General features: G+C 48.3%; 2 protein-coding genes across 2 annotated transcripts; both read right to left on the bottom strand.

The window, feature by feature from the left end:
- Positions 1–235: 235 nt before the first annotated feature.
- NGRN (neugrin, neurite outgrowth associated) lies at positions 236–6,706 on the bottom strand. The gene is given in 4 exon segments (XM_036842710.1): positions 236–1,334; positions 6,023–6,133; positions 6,526–6,643; positions 6,646–6,706. Coding segments are annotated over 4 exon segments (891 nt in total). The 5' UTR covers positions 6,692–6,706; the 3' UTR covers positions 236–718.
- A 937-nt stretch (positions 6,707–7,643) lies between these two features.
- Positions 7,644–18,505, bottom strand: LOC118889803 (tubulin polyglutamylase TTLL13-like). The gene is given in 12 exon segments (XM_036841976.1): positions 7,644–9,653; positions 10,149–10,217; positions 10,219–10,265; positions 10,267–10,333; positions 11,781–11,974; positions 12,450–12,779; positions 13,675–13,818; positions 14,392–14,548; positions 15,024–15,154; positions 17,094–17,128; positions 17,865–17,905; positions 18,438–18,505. Coding segments are annotated over 12 exon segments (1,575 nt in total). The 3' UTR covers positions 7,644–9,361.
- Between the last annotated feature and the right edge of the window lie 253 nt (positions 18,506–18,758).

Here is an 18,758-nt window from a genome sequence, read left to right on the forward strand (position 1 = left end):
TTAGAGCCCTAGCAACTGAAAGAGGAGCTGCTTTAGACTGGGTGTTTAGGGAAGGCCTAATGTCCAGTTTTTGGCTGTCAAAGTCCATCACTGAGCAGGGCTGATAGGCACAGAGCCCTTTATTAGGGATTCCTCTGGCCCCATCTCTCTCCCAATATTTAGACAAGGGACCCTTTGCCTCTTCCCTTCCCTTCACAGGTAAACCCTCCCAATCCCAGAGAGCATCAATCAACACAGACTGCTACATTTTACTTTATTTTGCACATAATGAAGATAACTGACTAAGCAGTTCCAGAACTGTTAGTATTCATTAATCAAGAAGTAAATGAGGTGAGAAGACAAACTTTTAATTTCCTCCCAAACATACAGCAAGTATCACAGCAACTTGTAACAACACATGCAATACAGGCTGGTTTCAACATACAGAGAGCCCAAGCAAGAAGGGTGAGTCCTGAAGGTCCACGTGGGTCAGAGGAGGAGCAGTGCTCCAGGAGGCTGGAATCTACCCAGTCACTCACCCCGCTCCCACACATAACTACCCTGTGAAGTTCTCTGCCCTTTGTCAGATTCAAATCCAAGAAACTCTTTCATCCCACATTCCAGGCTCATCACTACCCTCCATTCCAAGGTGGATAATCCACACACAGAAATCCAGGCAGAACCAAATATACTTGCCCAGCTGTGTTTCATGTGGCATTTCCACAAGCCAGGCTCCAGCTCAAATTCTGTACAGGAAGTTCCCATTGCTGTCAAAGAACTCTGGTCCCCTCTGCACGACTTTGTTGCTAAAGTTCTGGTCACCTGGCTCCCCTGCCTTCAACTCTGCCAGCTTCTTGTCACTTGGCAATCCATCACTGTCAGTTCCTCTGGTGTCCCCACAGTCACTGGTGGAGAACTTCTGCAGCTCTCTTGGATGACCGAGGGCTGCAGCAACAGGCACAAAGCTCTTCTCCTCCTCCAGTCCCTGGATTCCTTTATTCCTTTCCTTCTGTCTCCTTGGTGTATTTGTTCTGTGAGTGTTCAATTCTGTCACTTTCAAAGCTGTGCTGTGACCATGGCCTTTGGATGAGGCTTCATCCCCTGGCATCAGCAAAGAGCCCGATACAGAATGGCTTGCAGAAAGCGGTGCTGAGGTATCCCCAGAGCCTGGGAGCTGCTGGAGCGAGCGGGCAAGCCCAATTTTCTTAAGGACTTTTTGATCCTGCTTCAGTTTCTGCTCCAATGTGGGCACAAACTTGCTTTTTAAAACCCTTCGGATCACATCAGTGCTGACATCAAAGCCTTCAGCCAATCTGGGAACGGACCAGGACTCTGCAAATTCCCTGTGTAAATACCTATGAAAAAAAGAAGCAGGTTTTCAATCTGTGAAGAAGTCTCCTATCAGAACAGTTAACTGATAATACTAGTGATAAATACATGAAAAGAAGAGGGCTTGGAAAAACTGTAAACGCAGTGTTTATCTTGTGCCACTAAATGGCTGCGGTCCATTCCTGTGTGCTAACAGCAACACCCAACTACTTTTAGTCATTTCATTTCATATCAACTGAATTCCTCTCACTGCACGGCAGGCCCCAGTTAGATCCTGGGGATGCATGACGACTGTCTTTCCCTTCAAAAAACATACAGTCTGGTGGTGGAGACAGATACAGTAACATACAAAAACGCTATGAGAAATATCCCAGCAGAGGATGCTGTGAGAGCACCGGGGAGGGAGAGGCAGGGACAGGCTATCACCACATTTGCGGGGTGGCCCAGGAATTGCTTCAGGAAGTCCACGCTAGAGCTGGTCTGAAAAGATGAGAAGTTGTCATAAGCTGGCAGAGGGGAGGAGAGGAAGAAAAGGTCAAAGGTACTGATGGTAGAGTGAGCAGCAGGTGAAACACAAGCACATCACCTTTGTTGGGAACAGCTCAATCTGTGTGACAGTGGGAGCAGGAGCAAGATCACGTCATGCTTAGGGATTCTGGAGTCTATCCCAAAGCAACAGTGAACCAAGGAAGGATTTTAAGGAGCAGAATGCCATGAGCAAATTTTCATTTTGAAGCTCAATCCAGTGGTAGTGAAAGAGGGCAGTCATCAATTAGATTCCCTGAACTATAACCTGCTTAATGAATAATAACCTGTAACCTGCCTTCACTGACCAAGCTTGCTTTAATTGTTCATGCAAACTGCATACCCTCCAAGCTTCACATAGCCTAGACAATGTATCACAAGACTCCTTTAACTGCCCCCTGTAGATAACACCTCTGACCATGGGTTGCTCTGGTAACAGTTGCTTAAGTTGTTGTTCAGGAACAGGGGGCTAGTTTTGCCCAGTTCAAACTAGTTGAGACCACTGACCATTCAGCTGGGCCTGTACAGGTGTCGAATGGGTGACCTTTCAATGTCAAGGGCCCAAAACTCCATCCTCAGATCATGCTAATGCTGCCCACCATTTTCTGAACATGCATCCCATGAAGACCAGGTAACTCAGATACCCCTGTGCAGAGCACCAATTACTTCACCTTTTTCTAACATTTAATCACCTTTCCCGAAGCCTCAGACCACCCTGCTTCTTTACCCCATAAATATCCTAAGCCTCTTCCTTCAAGGAGGCAGATTTGAGACTTGTTCTCCCATCTCCTTGCTTGGCTGCCTGTGAATAAACCTTTTCTCTGCTGCAAACCTCGGGGTCTCAGCAATGGCTTGCTGTGTATCAGGCAAATGAACCTGGTTCAGTAACAGTAGTTTCTCAGTGCAAGACTAGAGATGGAAAGATCAGGCAAGAGGCTGTCACAGTAATCCAGGCAGTCTGAACCGAGACAGTGGCAATGAGAGCAGAGGAGGAAAGAGACTTGAGAAATATTTTAGGAAGGCCAAGTGGTTACACTTGGTAAGGAACTAAATATTGGGCAAAGATATAGGCTGAGATTCAGCATCTTTTTTTTTAGTTAATTAATTAATTAATTTATTTTTGGCTGCGCTGGGTCTTTGTTGCTGCACAGGCTTTCTTTAGTTGCGGCGAGCGGGGGCCACTCCTCCGTTGCAGTGCGCGGGCCTCTCATTGTGGTGGCCCCTCTTGTTGCGGAGCACGGGCTCCAGGCACGCGGGCTTCAGTAGTTGCGGCACGCGGGCTCAGCAGTTGTGGCTCACAGGCTCTAGAGCGCAGGCTCAGTAGTTGTGGCACACAGGCTTTGTTGCTCCGCGGCATGTGGGATCCTCCCGGACCAGGGCTCGAACCCGTGTCCCCTGCATTGGCAGGCGGGCTCCCAACCACTGCGCCACCAGGGAAGTCCCAAGATTCAGTATCTTTATAGTGGGTGATTGGTGGGACCATTTGGGGTTTTAGCAAAAATAGGAGCAGAATGAAGTTGTCAGGGAATAATGATGAATTCTATTTTGTACATGTTGAGTTTGAGGAACCTGTGTGACAGCCAAACAGCGATATCTAGTGCACAGTTGACTATATAGAGTTCAGAAGAAAAACATGGACTGGACATGATAGATCTGGAAGTCATAAGCCAATAGCAGGAGTGGTTGAAGCCATGCAAGTGGCTGGCATTAGGCAGGAAAATATGCAGAGTGAGATAAACGACCAAGGACACAACTCTAAAAACTACAATAATTAAGATACAGGAGGAAGACGTGGAGCCCAGGGAGGAAACAGAAAACCAGTCCTAGAAATAGAAGTGAGTGGTAGCCTGGGTCAAGGGAGAATTTCAAGAATGCAGACAAGGTCAAATGCTGCAGAAATGTTAGTCAGGCTAAAGCCTTGAGTGTCAGTTATGCCTAGCACTGAGGAAGTCACTGGTAGATTCGTGGATAATAGTTTCATTGTTGTGATGAAACAAACAAAAATGAGGGTAGGGAGCCAGGGAGCCAGCAGGGAACTAAAGGACGAGGGAGTGTAGTATAGCCTTGACAGCTGGGTTTCCTTTTCTTTGTAATCCAAGTGACTGACTTAAGCTTTGCTTGCCAAGGCATGCACTTCAAAGATGGCTATCTCCAATAAACACACTGCCAGCCACACAACTATATAAAAAGCCAGGCTTCCCCCCATCCCTCCATTGGCGCGTTTGTTTTAGAGATTATGGTTGGCTTCAATAACTAACCACTTGGGCCGCTTGCTTTTTCTCTTCTTGCGCTTTGAATTCCTGTTAAGGGACTTCCCTGGTGGTCCAGTGGCTAAGACTCCATGCTCCCAATGCAGGGGGCCCGGGTTTGATCCCTGGTCAGGGAACTCGATCCCACATGCTGCAACTAAGAGTTTGCATGCCGCAACTAAAGATCCCATGTGCCGCAACTTAAAAAAAAAAACCCTGCATGCTGCAACTAAAGATCCCGCATGCCGCAACGAACACCTGGCACAGCCAAAATAAATAAATAAATAATTTAAAATAAAATTTAAAAATTAAAAAAAATTCCTGTTAAATTCACCAATAAAGAGTGAGCCCTCAAAACCCTAGGCCCCCACCCTCAACCCCAATAAAAGCAGAACCCCAGGCCCTTGCACCTCTCTCTACCCATGACCTCGCTGTGTGGCCTCAGGTGTGCCATATAATTTCCAGGTCCTGTAAGTAATAACCCTCCCCCCCACCCCCCTACACCCATCAGTTTCCTGATGGTTATTGCTGAAGGGCATCTTGCAGTCTTAAGAACCACAAGGGCTGGCTCAGCCACAACACTGGTTATTGACAGACTGAGACCGGCACACAACATGGACAACCTTAAGTTGACAGATGTAGGTCCCTGAGAAATTAGGTAGGGACTTGACCTAGAGCACCCAGAGAACTGGTCCTAGACAAGTGAAGGACTACCACTTCCCCAGAGGTGTGAACAGAGCACAAGATTGAGAGTGGAAGGTAAGGAGGAGACCAAGAAGCTTTAAACAGTTCTTACCTAATAGCCTGTTTTTTCTCTGAAATAAAAAGATATTTATTGATCACAAAAGGGGAGGTGACAGGTGGGAAGATGGAAGGGTTGAAAAGGCTGGTGTTCAAGATAGAAGAGGAAGCTGACAGGGGAGAGATGCTACAGGCTCATAAAATCTTGATCAGCTCTATAAAACCCCCTTTATTCTAAGTCTCAATTCCAGAGTTATTCTGATGGGAATGGAAAAAGGAACATGACCTACAAAGGACTATTTAGCAATATTTATCAAAATGCAAGTCCATTTGCCGTTCGGTTCAGTTGCAGCCCTACTTCTAGGAATGTATACAACACATACATTTATGTAAGTGTAAATACTTCTGGCAGATATTTAGAGTATACAAAGTTATGCACTGGAACACTATTTGTTACAGCAAGTGCGTGGAAACAATTCAAGTGCCCACCATAAAAGACTGGTAAAATAAACTACAGTTTACTAAGCATCTACAAAAAAGAATGAGGAGCTCTCTCTTGGGAAGTGAAAAGAGCTTCAGAATATATTAAGTGAACAAAACAAAGTATAGAACAGCATTTATAGTATTCTACTGTTTGTGATTATAGAAGTGAAAATAAAACTCTGTATTCATACGTGCTTGCTTCTATTTGCATAAGGAAACCTAGAAAATGACACAAAAAACTATTAAAAATAGTATCCATAGGAGACTAGGGGGGATTAACATCTCTCAATGCGTATGCCCTGTTATACTGTTCTAATCTTGAGCCATATGTATTATCTATTCAAAACAAAAAACTTAAAATTTAAAAGAGGATCTCTTTTCTAAGATACGGATCCTCTCTTCAGAGCAACGTAACCATGGAAGCTCCATCCCTGGTCCTTAGATCAAGAACGTCATGATCTACTTACTATATACGCGTTAAATGTTGTGACGCCTGTAACTTACTATTTAAAAATTTCAGCAAAAAATGAACCGTGTCATAACGTTAAAAACCATTACACCTAGATGGGCTCATCGACGTTTATCTTATTACTTGACTTTTCTGTTAGAAATCTTGAAAGATAAAAAGCAAAAAATACAAAAACAACGTTCTAAGTTCTAAGCCCTAGTATCCTTCACTTCTCATCACAGCAGATCCTAACTGCCAACAGTCTTACCGGATCTGCTCCATGGCTTCCCACGTCAGGGTCCTGGGCGGGGAACCTGGCGCCTCCATTTGCTTCCGAATTTTCTGGAACCGGATAGCTTTTCTCTGTCGTTTCAGGGCGCTGAGAGAGAGAATCAAGGGCAGAAAGCCATGCCGTGGAAGCCAGATGGGTGGTTTAAGAGCCTTGGCTAAGTCAGAGCGCCCAGCCCGCTTCTCTTTGCAAGGACAACCTGGCCATGTCTGTCAGCCTAGACCTGCTCTGAACACCGCCCCAGAAATCTAACACCGAGAACAACAGCCCATAAGCTGTTGCCGAATTCTTTAAATGGGTGATGAAATACGTCCCTGATGAAGGGACTCGTGGTCCCAAAGGAGCTAACAGCTGCCCCTGTGCCCCTGACAACGGGTGAGAAATAAGGGCCGCCGCAGGACGCCCGGCGCCAAGGGGGCGCGGCCTGGGCGCCCAGGCCCGAGGCCCTGCTTCAGGCTGAGGGCCCGGGAAGGAGCCGGTACCTCTCCACCTCCTGCAGCTCCCGCTCCTCCGGCTCCCAGTCGGAATCGGGGTCCGGCTCACGGCCGACAGATCCCGGGATCGCCACGCCCCGGGTAGCAAACCCACAGCGAGCGACCCGCTGCACGGACACCCCCCGCCCAGCAAGGAGTTCAGAGCAACCGCCATGTCGACGAGAAAAAGCCCTCCCCCGCCCCCCACAGGGTAGCGCCTGAAGCCGCGGGGCGGGACCGGAATTGGGCGGGAAGCTGAGGGGCAGGCGCGTCTTTTCCGCTTCCGTCTGGGGGCGTGGCTCCTGGGCTTGAACTGCTCTGCCACCCACCCTTACCCGTTGTAATTACAGAGCAGGCTTCTCTGAAACTCGGAGGCGGGTATGAGGTAGAGGACGCTCCTGCAAAACAGCATAAACTTTAATAAAAAGACGAGTTCAGTTGCCAAGAGCCGCCCCTCTGCCCCAACGGCTGCCCAGGCCGGCCTGTCTCCGCCACAGCGGCTGTCAGGACGTCCCCTCGGCGGTTCTCTGATGGCGAAAGCTCCGTGCCGTGGGAACTCGGCTCCTCTGGGAAAGTGACTTCTTGTCGCCGGGATAACCTCCAGCCCCGGGCCGCACCCAGGATTCAGACTCATCATTAGCGGTAAATCCAGGCTAAGGTTTGAAGGACGGAGATGAGCACATGGCCGGCCCTGGCTCCTTTTCATCTTTTAGTCTTTACCCATCCGAAAATAATCTTAGGGTATTGAGGAATTCTTGGTGTCTTTGTGTTTTGCCTTATGCAAACAGGGTTCCTGGCCAGGGCTTTTCACACTGAAGCTTGGTGGCAGTCTTTGAGTTAGCAAAGATTGAAGACGCTTTGCCCTTTTGGAAACCTGAGTGGGTTCTCCAGGACAGCTTGAGTTCTGGGCTTCCTTCCTACATTTACCTCTGGTGCCTGATGTCGAGGAGTGCAGGGGTATGCTGCAGCAGGGGTGCAGAGGTAGGGCAGAGGGTGAGATGCCAGGCCTCGGCTGCTCTGTGTTCAGAATCTAGCATGGAGGGGGTATAGCTCAGTGGTAGAGCATTTGACTGCAGAATCTAGCATGGAAGGCAAGGTGCATTCAGTCCATGAGCCACTTACCACTCTTTCCCGTTGCAGAAGATAGCCCTAGCTTGGGGTTAAAAAGGGTGGCACTGATCCTGCCAGGGCTCGGTTTATGGCTTCTAGCCTTCTGCTGGTTTGGCCTTCTGCAGTGGAAACATGGGTCCCCCTGAGTTGGTATTCACAGAAGAGATTTGCTCACCTCTTTCCCAACTGTTGCCCAATTACCAACACAGAGGAATGGCATCTCATGCTTCCCTCCAGCATCTTTACCACATTGTATTGTAATTGGTGTGTTTACTTGTCCATATCCCTGTTACATTTGTTGGATGTATTTCTGCCATGTCTATCACCAGGGTTTAGTACACAGAAGGAGGTAAATAAATGGGTCCACTACCTCCTCCATCCCCACACTGCTGGAAGTGCCAAATGATATTTTGGGAGCATCCCAGCTGTAATATTTGCTAGTGGGACTTTATACAAGTCAGAGTGACCAAAGCTAGTTTTGCATACTTACGGCTAGTGAGCCTGATTCTGGCGCTGGAAAAATAGCGCCTTCCACATGTCTTCATTGACAATGAACAGGGGCTGATGTCTGCTGGATCTCTCATCCAGTTGACATTCTTGGGCTGCAGATGGCACCAGGAATGATATGGAATTGCAGCATTCATGCTTGGCAGTGGCCCTAAGATCCTGGGGATCAATTCATGGGGCCGAACTGGATGCAGGAAATGAGGACCCCGCTCTTTGGCGGCCCTTCTCAGGAGGACCAATGGGACCAGATTCACACATTGCAGTTCTTGACTGCCCAGCCCGTCCTGGTGAAATCTAGCCTAGAGGAGAAGAGCAGCCCCTTACCACATTTCTTGTGAGGCTGGATGGTGTGGTGGAAGAAAATAAGACAAGAAAAATCTCTTCTAGGCCATGCCCACTATTTAACCAGTTACTCCTTTGGGATTCAACAAAAACAGAGGACCCAACAGGTTTGCTACTAGCCCAGGGAATAGTGAACTTGGTAGCTGTTTTGTTGGCCCAAGATCATTTATTTATCTCCCGTTAGAGCCACAGCACTGGCAGTGCTAGGGAGAGATTACACAGAAGCCGCTGAGGGTGATGGCCTTGTTGTCAGTCATGAGTTTGGGGTTATTGCAAGATAGGAATATAGAGAACAAGTCTCTTGTAAGTGAGACTGCTCTTGGCTGGATGTCATTACTAGAAACAAGGGAGCTTCGGAACACATGCAAAAGCAACCAACAGACCCTTTCCCAAGGCCCAGCATACACTGCTTTCCCAGGCTCCACTGCCAGACACCATCACATTAGCCTCCTTGGCTGTGGCCACCACCATGTGCGGTAGAGCCCTTGTTCCCTTGTTCTATGAGAGGCTGTGCAGGGACCCTCATCCGATACTCATGAAGTTTTTTCTGGCCCCGGTGGCTGGGGTACAGCATGCGGGTGATCTGCTCTACGATACCCAGACTTCTGATGAGATTTTCCCTTTGTAGCAGGGCCTTCATCCGCTCCAGCTCCTCCTCTTCCACAATTTCTTGCGGCTGCATAGTGTCCAGGTGTACTGGTAGCAGCTACAAGGTACATGAGAGATGAATGCAGGATCTCCAAGAATGAGTCCCCAGTCATCAACAAGGATGGCTGCAAGACTCCTGCCCACTCTACCTCTGTCCCTTCCCTGGCCTTGGTGGAAGGTTCCCTTTGCTATCCACTTTCTCACCTCCTGTTCCAAAAGGTCAGATTCAACGTACTGATTAGGAACTCATCTCTCGTACAAGAGGAGGAGAGGACAGCAGAGATTCCCTTCTCTCGTAGTCCCAACCCGTTTTCCTGCAGAAAAGCAAGAGCTGCAAAACCCCTGACACCTCTTTCTCCCGGTTCCGGTTCCTATAAGCCAAGTGGGTGGAAAGGCCCCTGAGCCGGGCCCTGGATTGGCTCTTCTCCCTTCCTGATTCACCCTGGTTCTGGTCCTTGTTTTCCTTTCGCCTCTTATTGCCTGAGGTCTCCTGCTGTTCCTGCTTAAGGCGGATCTCTTCTAGTTGCTGCCTGACAAGACACAGCAGCTTCAGATACCGGAGAAATTGTGTTAGAAAGGGGGTGAGGGAAAATGGGGATGGGGGAAGAGTAGGAAATTGATCTGTTTGGGGGACTGATGGGAGAGGAAGGAGACGGAAGATGGGGAAACCTACTAAACTCAGTCGTTACGAGTCTGCTAGAAGGAGTTCCCTGGCGGTCCAGTGGTTAGGACTCGGTGCTTTCACTGCCGAGGACCTGGGTTCAATCCCTGGTCGGGGAAGATCCCACAAGCCACACGGCGCAGCCAAAAAAAGCGGGGGGGGGGGCAGGGAAGTCTCAGCTTTGTAATTAACTATACTTCAATTTAAAAAATTTGTTTAAAGATTAAAAAAAAGTTTGATAGAATTTGTAACTCCATTCCTCTTTCCTCAAGTGTCTGGCTTCCTCTCCACCCTGCTGAGGAGCAGTTCAGCTTCAGGATTTGCCCCCACCCAGGTGGACAGAGGAGAATGTAGGGCAAAGTACCTGGCACACTCCTCTCTGGCCTTGGAAGCAGCAGTCTCCCGGAAGAGGGAGCCGTTGTGCTTGAAGAAGGGCGTACTTCTCCGTGTCAGGCCTAGGGTAGAACCGCCGGTATCCCCCCCAGGTGGGAATCCTCATAGCGTTCCTGGTCCAGCATTGCTGCATGGGATGACTCAGTTTGTTCTAGCCTGTGGAAACCAAGCTCAGGGTGAGTCAAGGAAGGACTGTGAGAATGTTCAGTAGGGAGAGGAAGGCTGGCTGAGGCTTTGAGAACCTGCTGCTAGCTTCATGGCCTTTCTGGCCCCGCCCATGTGGCAAAAAGCTGCCAAGCCCATCTGTGGCCAGTCCCACCTGTGTGTAGCTATGAAAATAGGCTTGACTTTCAGAAATCTGGTTTTCATCTTAAGTGCAATGGTGTCCACTTGTAAACTAGCACTCCAAGTTATCATAGTCTTTTAGGTTTCTGATTATAGAGTAGTATATGTTAATTACAGAAAATTTAGACGAGCAAAAAGAAGATAAAAACCTCTAATCTTACTGTGAAATAAGCATATTGGCTATGAGCATGGACTGTAGGGCAGGACTTACTGAGTTTGAACCCTGGCTTTGCCACTCATTACTTTGTTCTTTCTTTATTCCTTCCTTCCCTTCCTTCTTTGTTTTAGATGAAAATGGGATCATATAACATTTTTAAACGGCTGCCTAGTATTCTGATTCTATGATTGTACTGTTGTTTCTTAAGTCCAGTAGTTTTCAACCTTTTTCCCTCATTGAAAGACATGTGCACAGTCCAGTCTCGTGGGAATACCTAGGGTATTTACAGTTATACTTCACCTTCATTCACACAGACATTTGAGTGCCTATTGTGTGCCAGGTCCTCAGGATATCATGGCAAATCAGATACACACTGGCCTGCATATCGCAATGCAAGTGGTGAAGAGTGATGCTATTACAGGAATAATCCTCACTCTACTCAAGTTCATTTTTATTATCATTAACAAATTATAATTGAGTATCAGCAACACATTACCATGTTTGTAACCCATCTTACAATTAAAACAACAGTGGGTAAACAATACTGATTTAAACAATAACCTATTATTGAATGACTAAACTGTTTTCTCTGTTTCATAATTATAAACCTTCTTAGGTAATGGTTTCTAGAGGAGCTTTGTTGAAAATAAAAAAAAAAAAAAGAACAAACCCCATAAAGTTCCTTACATACTAATAGGAAATAGCTCTAAAATGCGTTGGTAAGTAGGGTACAGACAGTGTGAAAGTTATGCTATTGTCTGGGTAAAGGGAGAAAAACAATTTATATAAATACATGTATATATGTGCATTAAATGTTTGTGAAAGTATACACATGACCCAGGGAACATTGATTGGCTCCAGGGAGGAAAACTGAGTAGCTGGAGGAGGAGGGTAGGAGAGAGACTATTCACTGTGTCTTTGGAATTTGCATAGATAATGCATCACTTATCTATGATATGTGGTGTATTATCGATGCCAAAAAAAATGTTTTTAATAGCTAATCAGCCCCAGACTGCCTTCTCCATCTAGAGAAGGACTTTTACTCTCAGGAAAGTAATAACAAAAGAAGGTAAGTTACACAACTAAACACACGTCAAACACCTGGGGCCCCTGGCTTCTCTTGGCTGTTGGTGGCACTGGAAAAGCCGCTTCTTGACTCGCCGCTTATCCTCTTCTATCACCTTTCTTTTGTCACAGCCCCGGAGGTTGACAAGGGTCATGGCATCACAGAGAAGTGCATCCTTCACTTCTTGATCAAGGTGTGAGTCAGTGGTGAAGCTTGGAGAGTGGTTTACCTGCCGGGAGGAGTCATTATCCATCCCCTTCCTAGACCACCTGAGCACGTCATGATTCTTGCAGGCCCAGCTGGAGGTTCTAGGAGAGACACCCCCCTCCAGTGGCCTCAGCCAAGGAAGCTGGATGTTCTGACTTCCAAGGCCACAGGACTCTGCCAGAGATCCCTCCAGTGCGTAGGCTGGTGAGAGCAAATCAGACAGCCTGACTCTATAGCTATAGTGTCCTTAAAGGCAAGGCTTACATGAGGAACTTTTGGGATCCAAAACCTGGGTTCCTATGGTGGAGGCCAGAGACCACCAAGATTGGATTTAGCAGGTCAAAAGTGCAAATGTCTTACACCTTCTGCTAGATCCTATCCACCCTAGTGCCTCTGCATCCTCCATTCTGTGTTCTACCACCTGAGTACACTCCTATCCCAGGTGACCTGTTCAGGGGCGGACCTTGGTTTTGCAAAGCCTGGGAGATAATCCTCACCTCCAGCAGCCAGGGTTTCAACTTGTGGTCCAACAAGATGTCAAAACCGAGGATCTCAAAACAGGCACATGTACCTCCACTCAGATACTGGGGAAGACAGGTTCGGTAGCTGTGGTGAAGAACAGAATGTGCTGAGATGATGGCTTTGATGATGATGTCCTCAGTGTCTCCCCACAGCTCTCGGGGGTCGTAGCTGTGCTCTTGCAGCCAGGCGTTGAGTGTTGACAGCTTCCTGTGAGGCCCAGTGCTGAGAGGGACGACCAGTGGGGCCGGGCTGCAGACAGGAAGCTCCCTAACACTAATCTTAATTCCATGCCTAGGTTCCTTGTGCTTTAAGGGGTTGCCACCAGCTTGAAGCAGGGTTTAATTATAGGGTGGGGTTTGGGGCTGCACTTGGTGGTCAGGCACAAGACAGGGGTCTATAAAGGTTGAGCCAGCTCAACCTCCCAAGGGCCAACTCAGCTCTGCTGAGACTGTGGGGCTAAAGGGCAGAGAAAGAGGAGAAAACAGAGTAGGGCATACCTCTTACTGCCCACAGCATCGTTCCGGACAAAATTCTCATTGTGTTTGTTGACGGCATAGTTGGCCAGATGCTTGCAGATGTCATCCCAGGAAGAGAGTGGCCCTGTGGTCAGGCTACTTCCATGCAGTTCTTCTCTCCAGCCCTTCGTTGCCTTCTGATTACCTACCCCTCCCCTGGATGGCTCATCTCCTGTCCCTCTTCACGGAGGACTGTCCTGTAAGCTCCTGGGGAAGGGGCGTGCCCTTCCTGCAGGCATGGCTTCTCCGCAGTCAGCACCCCCTGAATGCTGTCCTTCCAGCCAGGTGCCAAGGCGCTCCAGGCTTCACCCCTTGTTCATGTGTGACAAGCTAGCTGCGTGACAAGCCCCTCTACCTGGTTTCTCCACAGAACCTCAGCACTCGTGGCAGTGGAAGAGAAGAGGGTGCTGCCCTGCACCCTAGTGCTGCTGGCTGGCCTCTTTTTTTTTTTTTTTAGGATTTTTTTTTTTTCTAAAGAATTTTTTTTTTTTTTTGATGTGGACCATTTTTTAAAGTCTCTATTGAATTTGTTACAATATTGCTTCTGTTTTACATTTTGGTTTTCTGGCCAGGAGGCATGTGGGATCTTAGCTCCCGGACCACGGATCAAACCCACACCCCCTGCATTGGAAGGCGAAGTCTTAAACACTGGACTGCCAGGCAAGTTCCCCAGCTGGCCTCTTACCAGGTTGCTGTGGCTGGGCTCCACATAGGGCATGGTGGCAAAGCGGGCCAGACCCTCCTCATACATGAAGGTCCGAAGAGGGTCACAGGATGTGATCAGGACATAGATTCGCATGTCAAACTTGAAGCCATCAATGAGGAAGGGCTGAGAGCATGCAAACCCACCAGGGAAAAGTAATGATACAGTGGTCCCTCAGTATCTGCAGGAGACTGGATCCAGGACCCCCACCCCCCATGGATACCAGACTCCACAGATGCTCAAGTCCGTTGTATAAAATGGTGTCAGCCCTCCATATCCACGGGTTCTACATCTGCAGATATGGAGGGAGGGCCGACTGTACTTTTGAAGTACTTACTATGTACCATAAACTGTTGTAAGCGCTTCAAATATATAATAACTCATTTAATTTTCACAGTAACCAAAAAAAATTTTCTTTTCACTGTAACCATATAAGGTAGTTACTGTTTTTATGCCCATTAACAGATGAGGAAACTGAGGCATGGAAAAAGTTAGAAATTTGCCCAAGATCACATATCTAGAAAGTAGAGAAACTCAGGTTCAGAGCAGGTTGGCTCTGAACCATGGCCCATGCTGCCTCCCAGATAACGAGGATGGCAGGAAGGATAGGAGCCTAAAACTGTCTTCCTCCCTGGCTTTGGGGGAGATGAGGCACCCAGTGCTGGCAGAGGGACCTGGTGGTCCTGAGGCACCCTTCACCTTGGAGATGTATTGCTGGCAGATCATATGTTCTCCTGGCTTGATCTCCCATGGATTTCGGGTGATGAAGATGCCACGTCCCTGACAGCCCCTGTCTGGCTTACAGATATAAGTGCGGGTTTTTCGCTGACGGACATAGGACTGGAAGTCCCCATAGCTATATGCAGAGGAGGGTGGTGGTCAGAGGGTTTCTGTGCATGATGGCTGAACCAGGACCCTGGGGAGTTCTTCCTGCTGTCCAATCCCTGCTCTTCCTGGAGTAATCAGCCTCACACCTACTTTTCTCTTTTTCTTTTTTTTTTTTAATTATATAGTTGAGGTACAACATTATATAAGTTTCAGGTGTACAATATAGTTATTCACAATTTTTAAAGGTTATACACTATTTATAGTTACTTTAAAATATTGGCTCTATTCCCTGTGTTGTACAATATATCCTTGTAGTTTATTTTATACATAATAGTTTGAGATCTACTTTTCTTTAACCGTCTCTTTTCTTTTCAGCTAAAACTTCCCTTCTACTTCCGTCCCCCTGAGACATTCTAGGTCCCAGAGCCAGAGTCTGGTGGGAACTGAGATGGCGAACCCTTTCCTCCCCCAGAATCTCAACCTGGGGAGCCAGGCTCACTCACTCTGCAGGGAGGCACCAGGTGCACGGGAAGATGTTGCACTCAGTAGGATAGAGTTTCTGCATGCGGTTGAGGTTCCGAGCCAGCAGATCTTTGTGGCAGATTTCTGTCATGCCAGGGAAGTGGTTGATTTTCTGAAACAGAGCCAGTTGGTTATACTATCGCCCAGAGTAAGGGGCAGTTCCTGGGGCCTGAACATTCCAGATAGCAGTGGAGAAGGACTGGGGAGGTCAAGGGAGAAGTCACAGTGAAGGTAAACACTGCACCAAGTCCCCAAGGGAGAAAAGGAAGGTTCCCTAAGGCAGGTGAGAAACTGCCGCTTGGCCTCTCCCCAAAACACACATACACAGCAAGGTTAGCAAACGAGGGGCGGTGAGAAGGGCTAGCCAGGACCTTGGGCCTTCTAGCCACCTTATAACATCCCTCAGACTACCTGGGACTAGCCCTAAAGGAATAACTGGTGCGGAATAACACAAAGCAAATGAGAAAACATTTCCCCAAAGAGAAAGGAAACTAAGGAGCAGCCCCAGGGAATGCACGGCAGTGGCACTCTCAGAGGGCAAGGCATTGCCAGGGTGGCCTGCTGGAAACCCCCGCTGCTCTGGCCCTCAGGGCTGGGAGGTTCAGTGCTCTCTGGTTTTTCCCCGTATGAGCTGTGTGAACTGAGTATTTCTGAGCCTTAGTGTCCTTAACATAAGGATATCTTTTGGGAATTCCCTGGCGGTCCATTGGTTAGGACTTGGTGCTTTCACTGCAGGGGACACGGGTTCGATCCCTGGTCGGGCAACTAAGATCCCACAAGCTGTGGCCGAAGCCAAAAAAACAAAACAAAACAAAACAAAAACATAAGGGTATCTTTTTGAGGATTTAATGAGGTGAGAATGTAAAAGCACTTAACAGTGTCCGACCTCAATAAATGCTGTTATTGTTACCCTCATCTCACAACTGCTCTCTGCATGCCCCTTCTTAGGGGCTTTTTAAGCGCTTCTAGCAGTCTCTCGCTCTCGCTCTTCTCCCATAATTCGTGGGATAGGTGATAGTCTCAGCTCCCTGCTTGGCTTCCCTCAAAATAAGCCTACAGACACTTTTAAATTATTTTATTGCTAACCACCACAAAGACCCAATTAGAGGATAACAAAAATACCATGAAGAAGTAATATCTGGGGCTTTCCTGGTGGCGCAGTGGTTAAGAATCCGCCTGCCAGTGCAGGGGACACAGGTTCAAGCCCTGGTCGGGGAAGATCCCACATGCCGCGGAGCAACTAAGCCCGCGCGCCACAACTACTGGGCCTGCGCTCTAGAGCCCGTGAGCCGCAACTACTGAAGCCCGCTCGCCTAGAGCCTGCGAGCCACAACTACTGAAGCCTGTGCGCCTAGAGCCCGTGCTCCGCAGCAAGAGAAGCCACCGCAATGAGAAGCCCGCGCAACCGCAATGTAAAGTAGTCCCCCCAGCGCCCCCTCCCTCCAAGGGGCGAAGAAACAAAGACCCAATGCAGCCAAAAATAAATAATAAATTAATAAATCTATTTTTAAAAAAAAGTAATATCTTCTTGTGGACCCTGGTCCATCTTTCCTGACTTTCTTGCTGCCATGCAGGACCCCACACTGACTCTTAATGGATGTGGAGTGCTAGGCTAAGCTGCTTAGAAGGCTGGGTCATTCAGCTGGCTCTACTGTTAGCTCTGAAGCTCCCAGTCTTCCCCCTAAGATAGGCTCACCTGCCCTGGAGGGACCAGCTGAGCTTGCTTCCAGGCAAGCAGCATATATTGAGATAGGATGTGCCCAGCAGACACTTCCTTCAGATAACAGAAGTTCCCTACGAGACCCACGAGGAGAATATTTTCATTGGTGCAGAAGCCCCTGGCCATGGCCTTTCCTGCTCTGCACAGGGGTATAGCCACCAAGAGTGGCAGCCTCGGGTGCCTGGGTGCAAGGGTAGGAGTAGTCATTCTGGGGCATAGTTCCTTTAGGATCTTGGGTCTGGAGGTTGTGCCTGAAACCTCTTCATGTGACTCGTTCCAGTGAGACAGAGCAGTCTGTCCAGTACACAGTCCACTCTTTGTCCTCCCCCACCTCCTTCAGGCCACACATTTGGGCTGCCCGACGCACTGTGGAGAGAGGGAGGTCAGTGGAGCCAGCCTGGGCACTGGCAGCAAACCTTGGGACTGTAGCTGGGTTGGGTAAGGAACAGACCTGACCAGAGAGCGGGATGAAGAAGGAGGTAGTTCTTACCTCAGCTCTGCTTACCTCAGTTTAGTTACCATTGCGACAATTCCAAGTTCATGAGGCTGTCAGGGCCCTTCCAAAATTTGACAGAAAACTAGAGACTGGATCTCTGTTCCTGTCAGTCCTCTCAATTAGGATGGTTTCTGGCCTGCAGAGCTGACCCTCGGAAGGGGTCACACTGGTGCCTCACACTTTGGGGCACCTGTAGCACAGGTGCCAGTGGGGATGAGGGGAGGAAGAAATGACTAACCTAGCTGATGATTTTTTTTTTTTTTAATTGCTGAAGCCACCTCAAAAGCTGCCTTGAAAAAACAGTTTTAACCTGGTCTCATCTCATCTCTGGTAAAATCTGGGGTGCTGGGGGGGGAGGGATGGTGATTTTTGTCATTTTTTTTTCTTGTTAGCTAACTGGAGATTCCTACTCTACTGCTGAGACTAACTGGAACAGTGATGTGTCAGCTACTGGTAGCTGAGCCAGGGGGCTCAGTACAGGTTATAGGCCAGCCTAACAAGATCCACGGGCTGGGAGCAGATTGGGGGGACCGTCTCCAGAGTGAAAGCCGCAGCCCTAAATGTCCTCTTATGTCAAGTGGTGTGAGTGACGAGCTGGGTGCTTACCACTCTCATACTTGCAGTTGGTCAGATTGATGGCCAGGGGTCTGGAATGGAGGAATAGCAGAAATCAGGCAGAAGGAGAGAAGGACCCTGGGCTGCCAGGCACCCAGAAGAAGAGACACCCAACAGATTAACAGTGCAATTCATTTTCTCTAGAAGCCACTTACAGGAAAGACCAGGATGATATAAACGTGCTGAAATTCTAAACTAAGCCAGACCGAGTGATTCTGAATTTTGTTTTTGTTGTACAAAAAGGCTAATGATCTCCTGTATTTCCTGTTCTCTTTCCTAGGCTAAAGGGAAGACTTTGGATCCCAGCCTGACTGCTGAAGGGCAGAGGGTTACTCTCTGGACCTGGGCAAGTGAGGGGGTCCAGGGAACGGTTACCTGTGTTTCCGCCTTCTCTTTCTCCTCCCAACTTCTAATTCATCTGGGTCAGCTGGGGTTATGATTTTCTTTGGTATTTTCTTGGCTACAATGGATAAAGGAACTCCATTCCTAAATGCATGACAGTCAGCCTTTGAGAGTGCCTGCTGAGAAGGGTTAGAAGGGATGGTAGCTTCCCCTTTAACACACTCCTCGGATTCCTCTTCTTCACCATAGTCTTCCTCTGATTCACTGGTCTTACGGGTACTTGGCTCCATCCTCTTAGATTCTGAGGAGAGAGGGGTGGGAGTGAAATGTATATGACTTCCCTCCAGGCCCAGGAAGGCCGGCAGGAATCCACCCAAGGACCTTCATGGTGTTATAAGGGAATGTTGCTGCTCCTTCAGAACAGAGCAGTCCCACTACAGAATGGGATGTTTCCAAATAGGTAATGGGGTCCGTGGGATGCCTATGAGATGTTAGATTCGCTGACAAGCCCCAATTATCCAAGATCACTCCATACAATACTCT

This window comes from Balaenoptera musculus, chromosome 2 (genome assembly GCF_009873245.2).
Source record: "Balaenoptera musculus isolate JJ_BM4_2016_0621 chromosome 2, mBalMus1.pri.v3, whole genome shotgun sequence".
Taxonomy (NCBI): domain Eukaryota; kingdom Metazoa; phylum Chordata; class Mammalia; order Artiodactyla; family Balaenopteridae; genus Balaenoptera; species Balaenoptera musculus.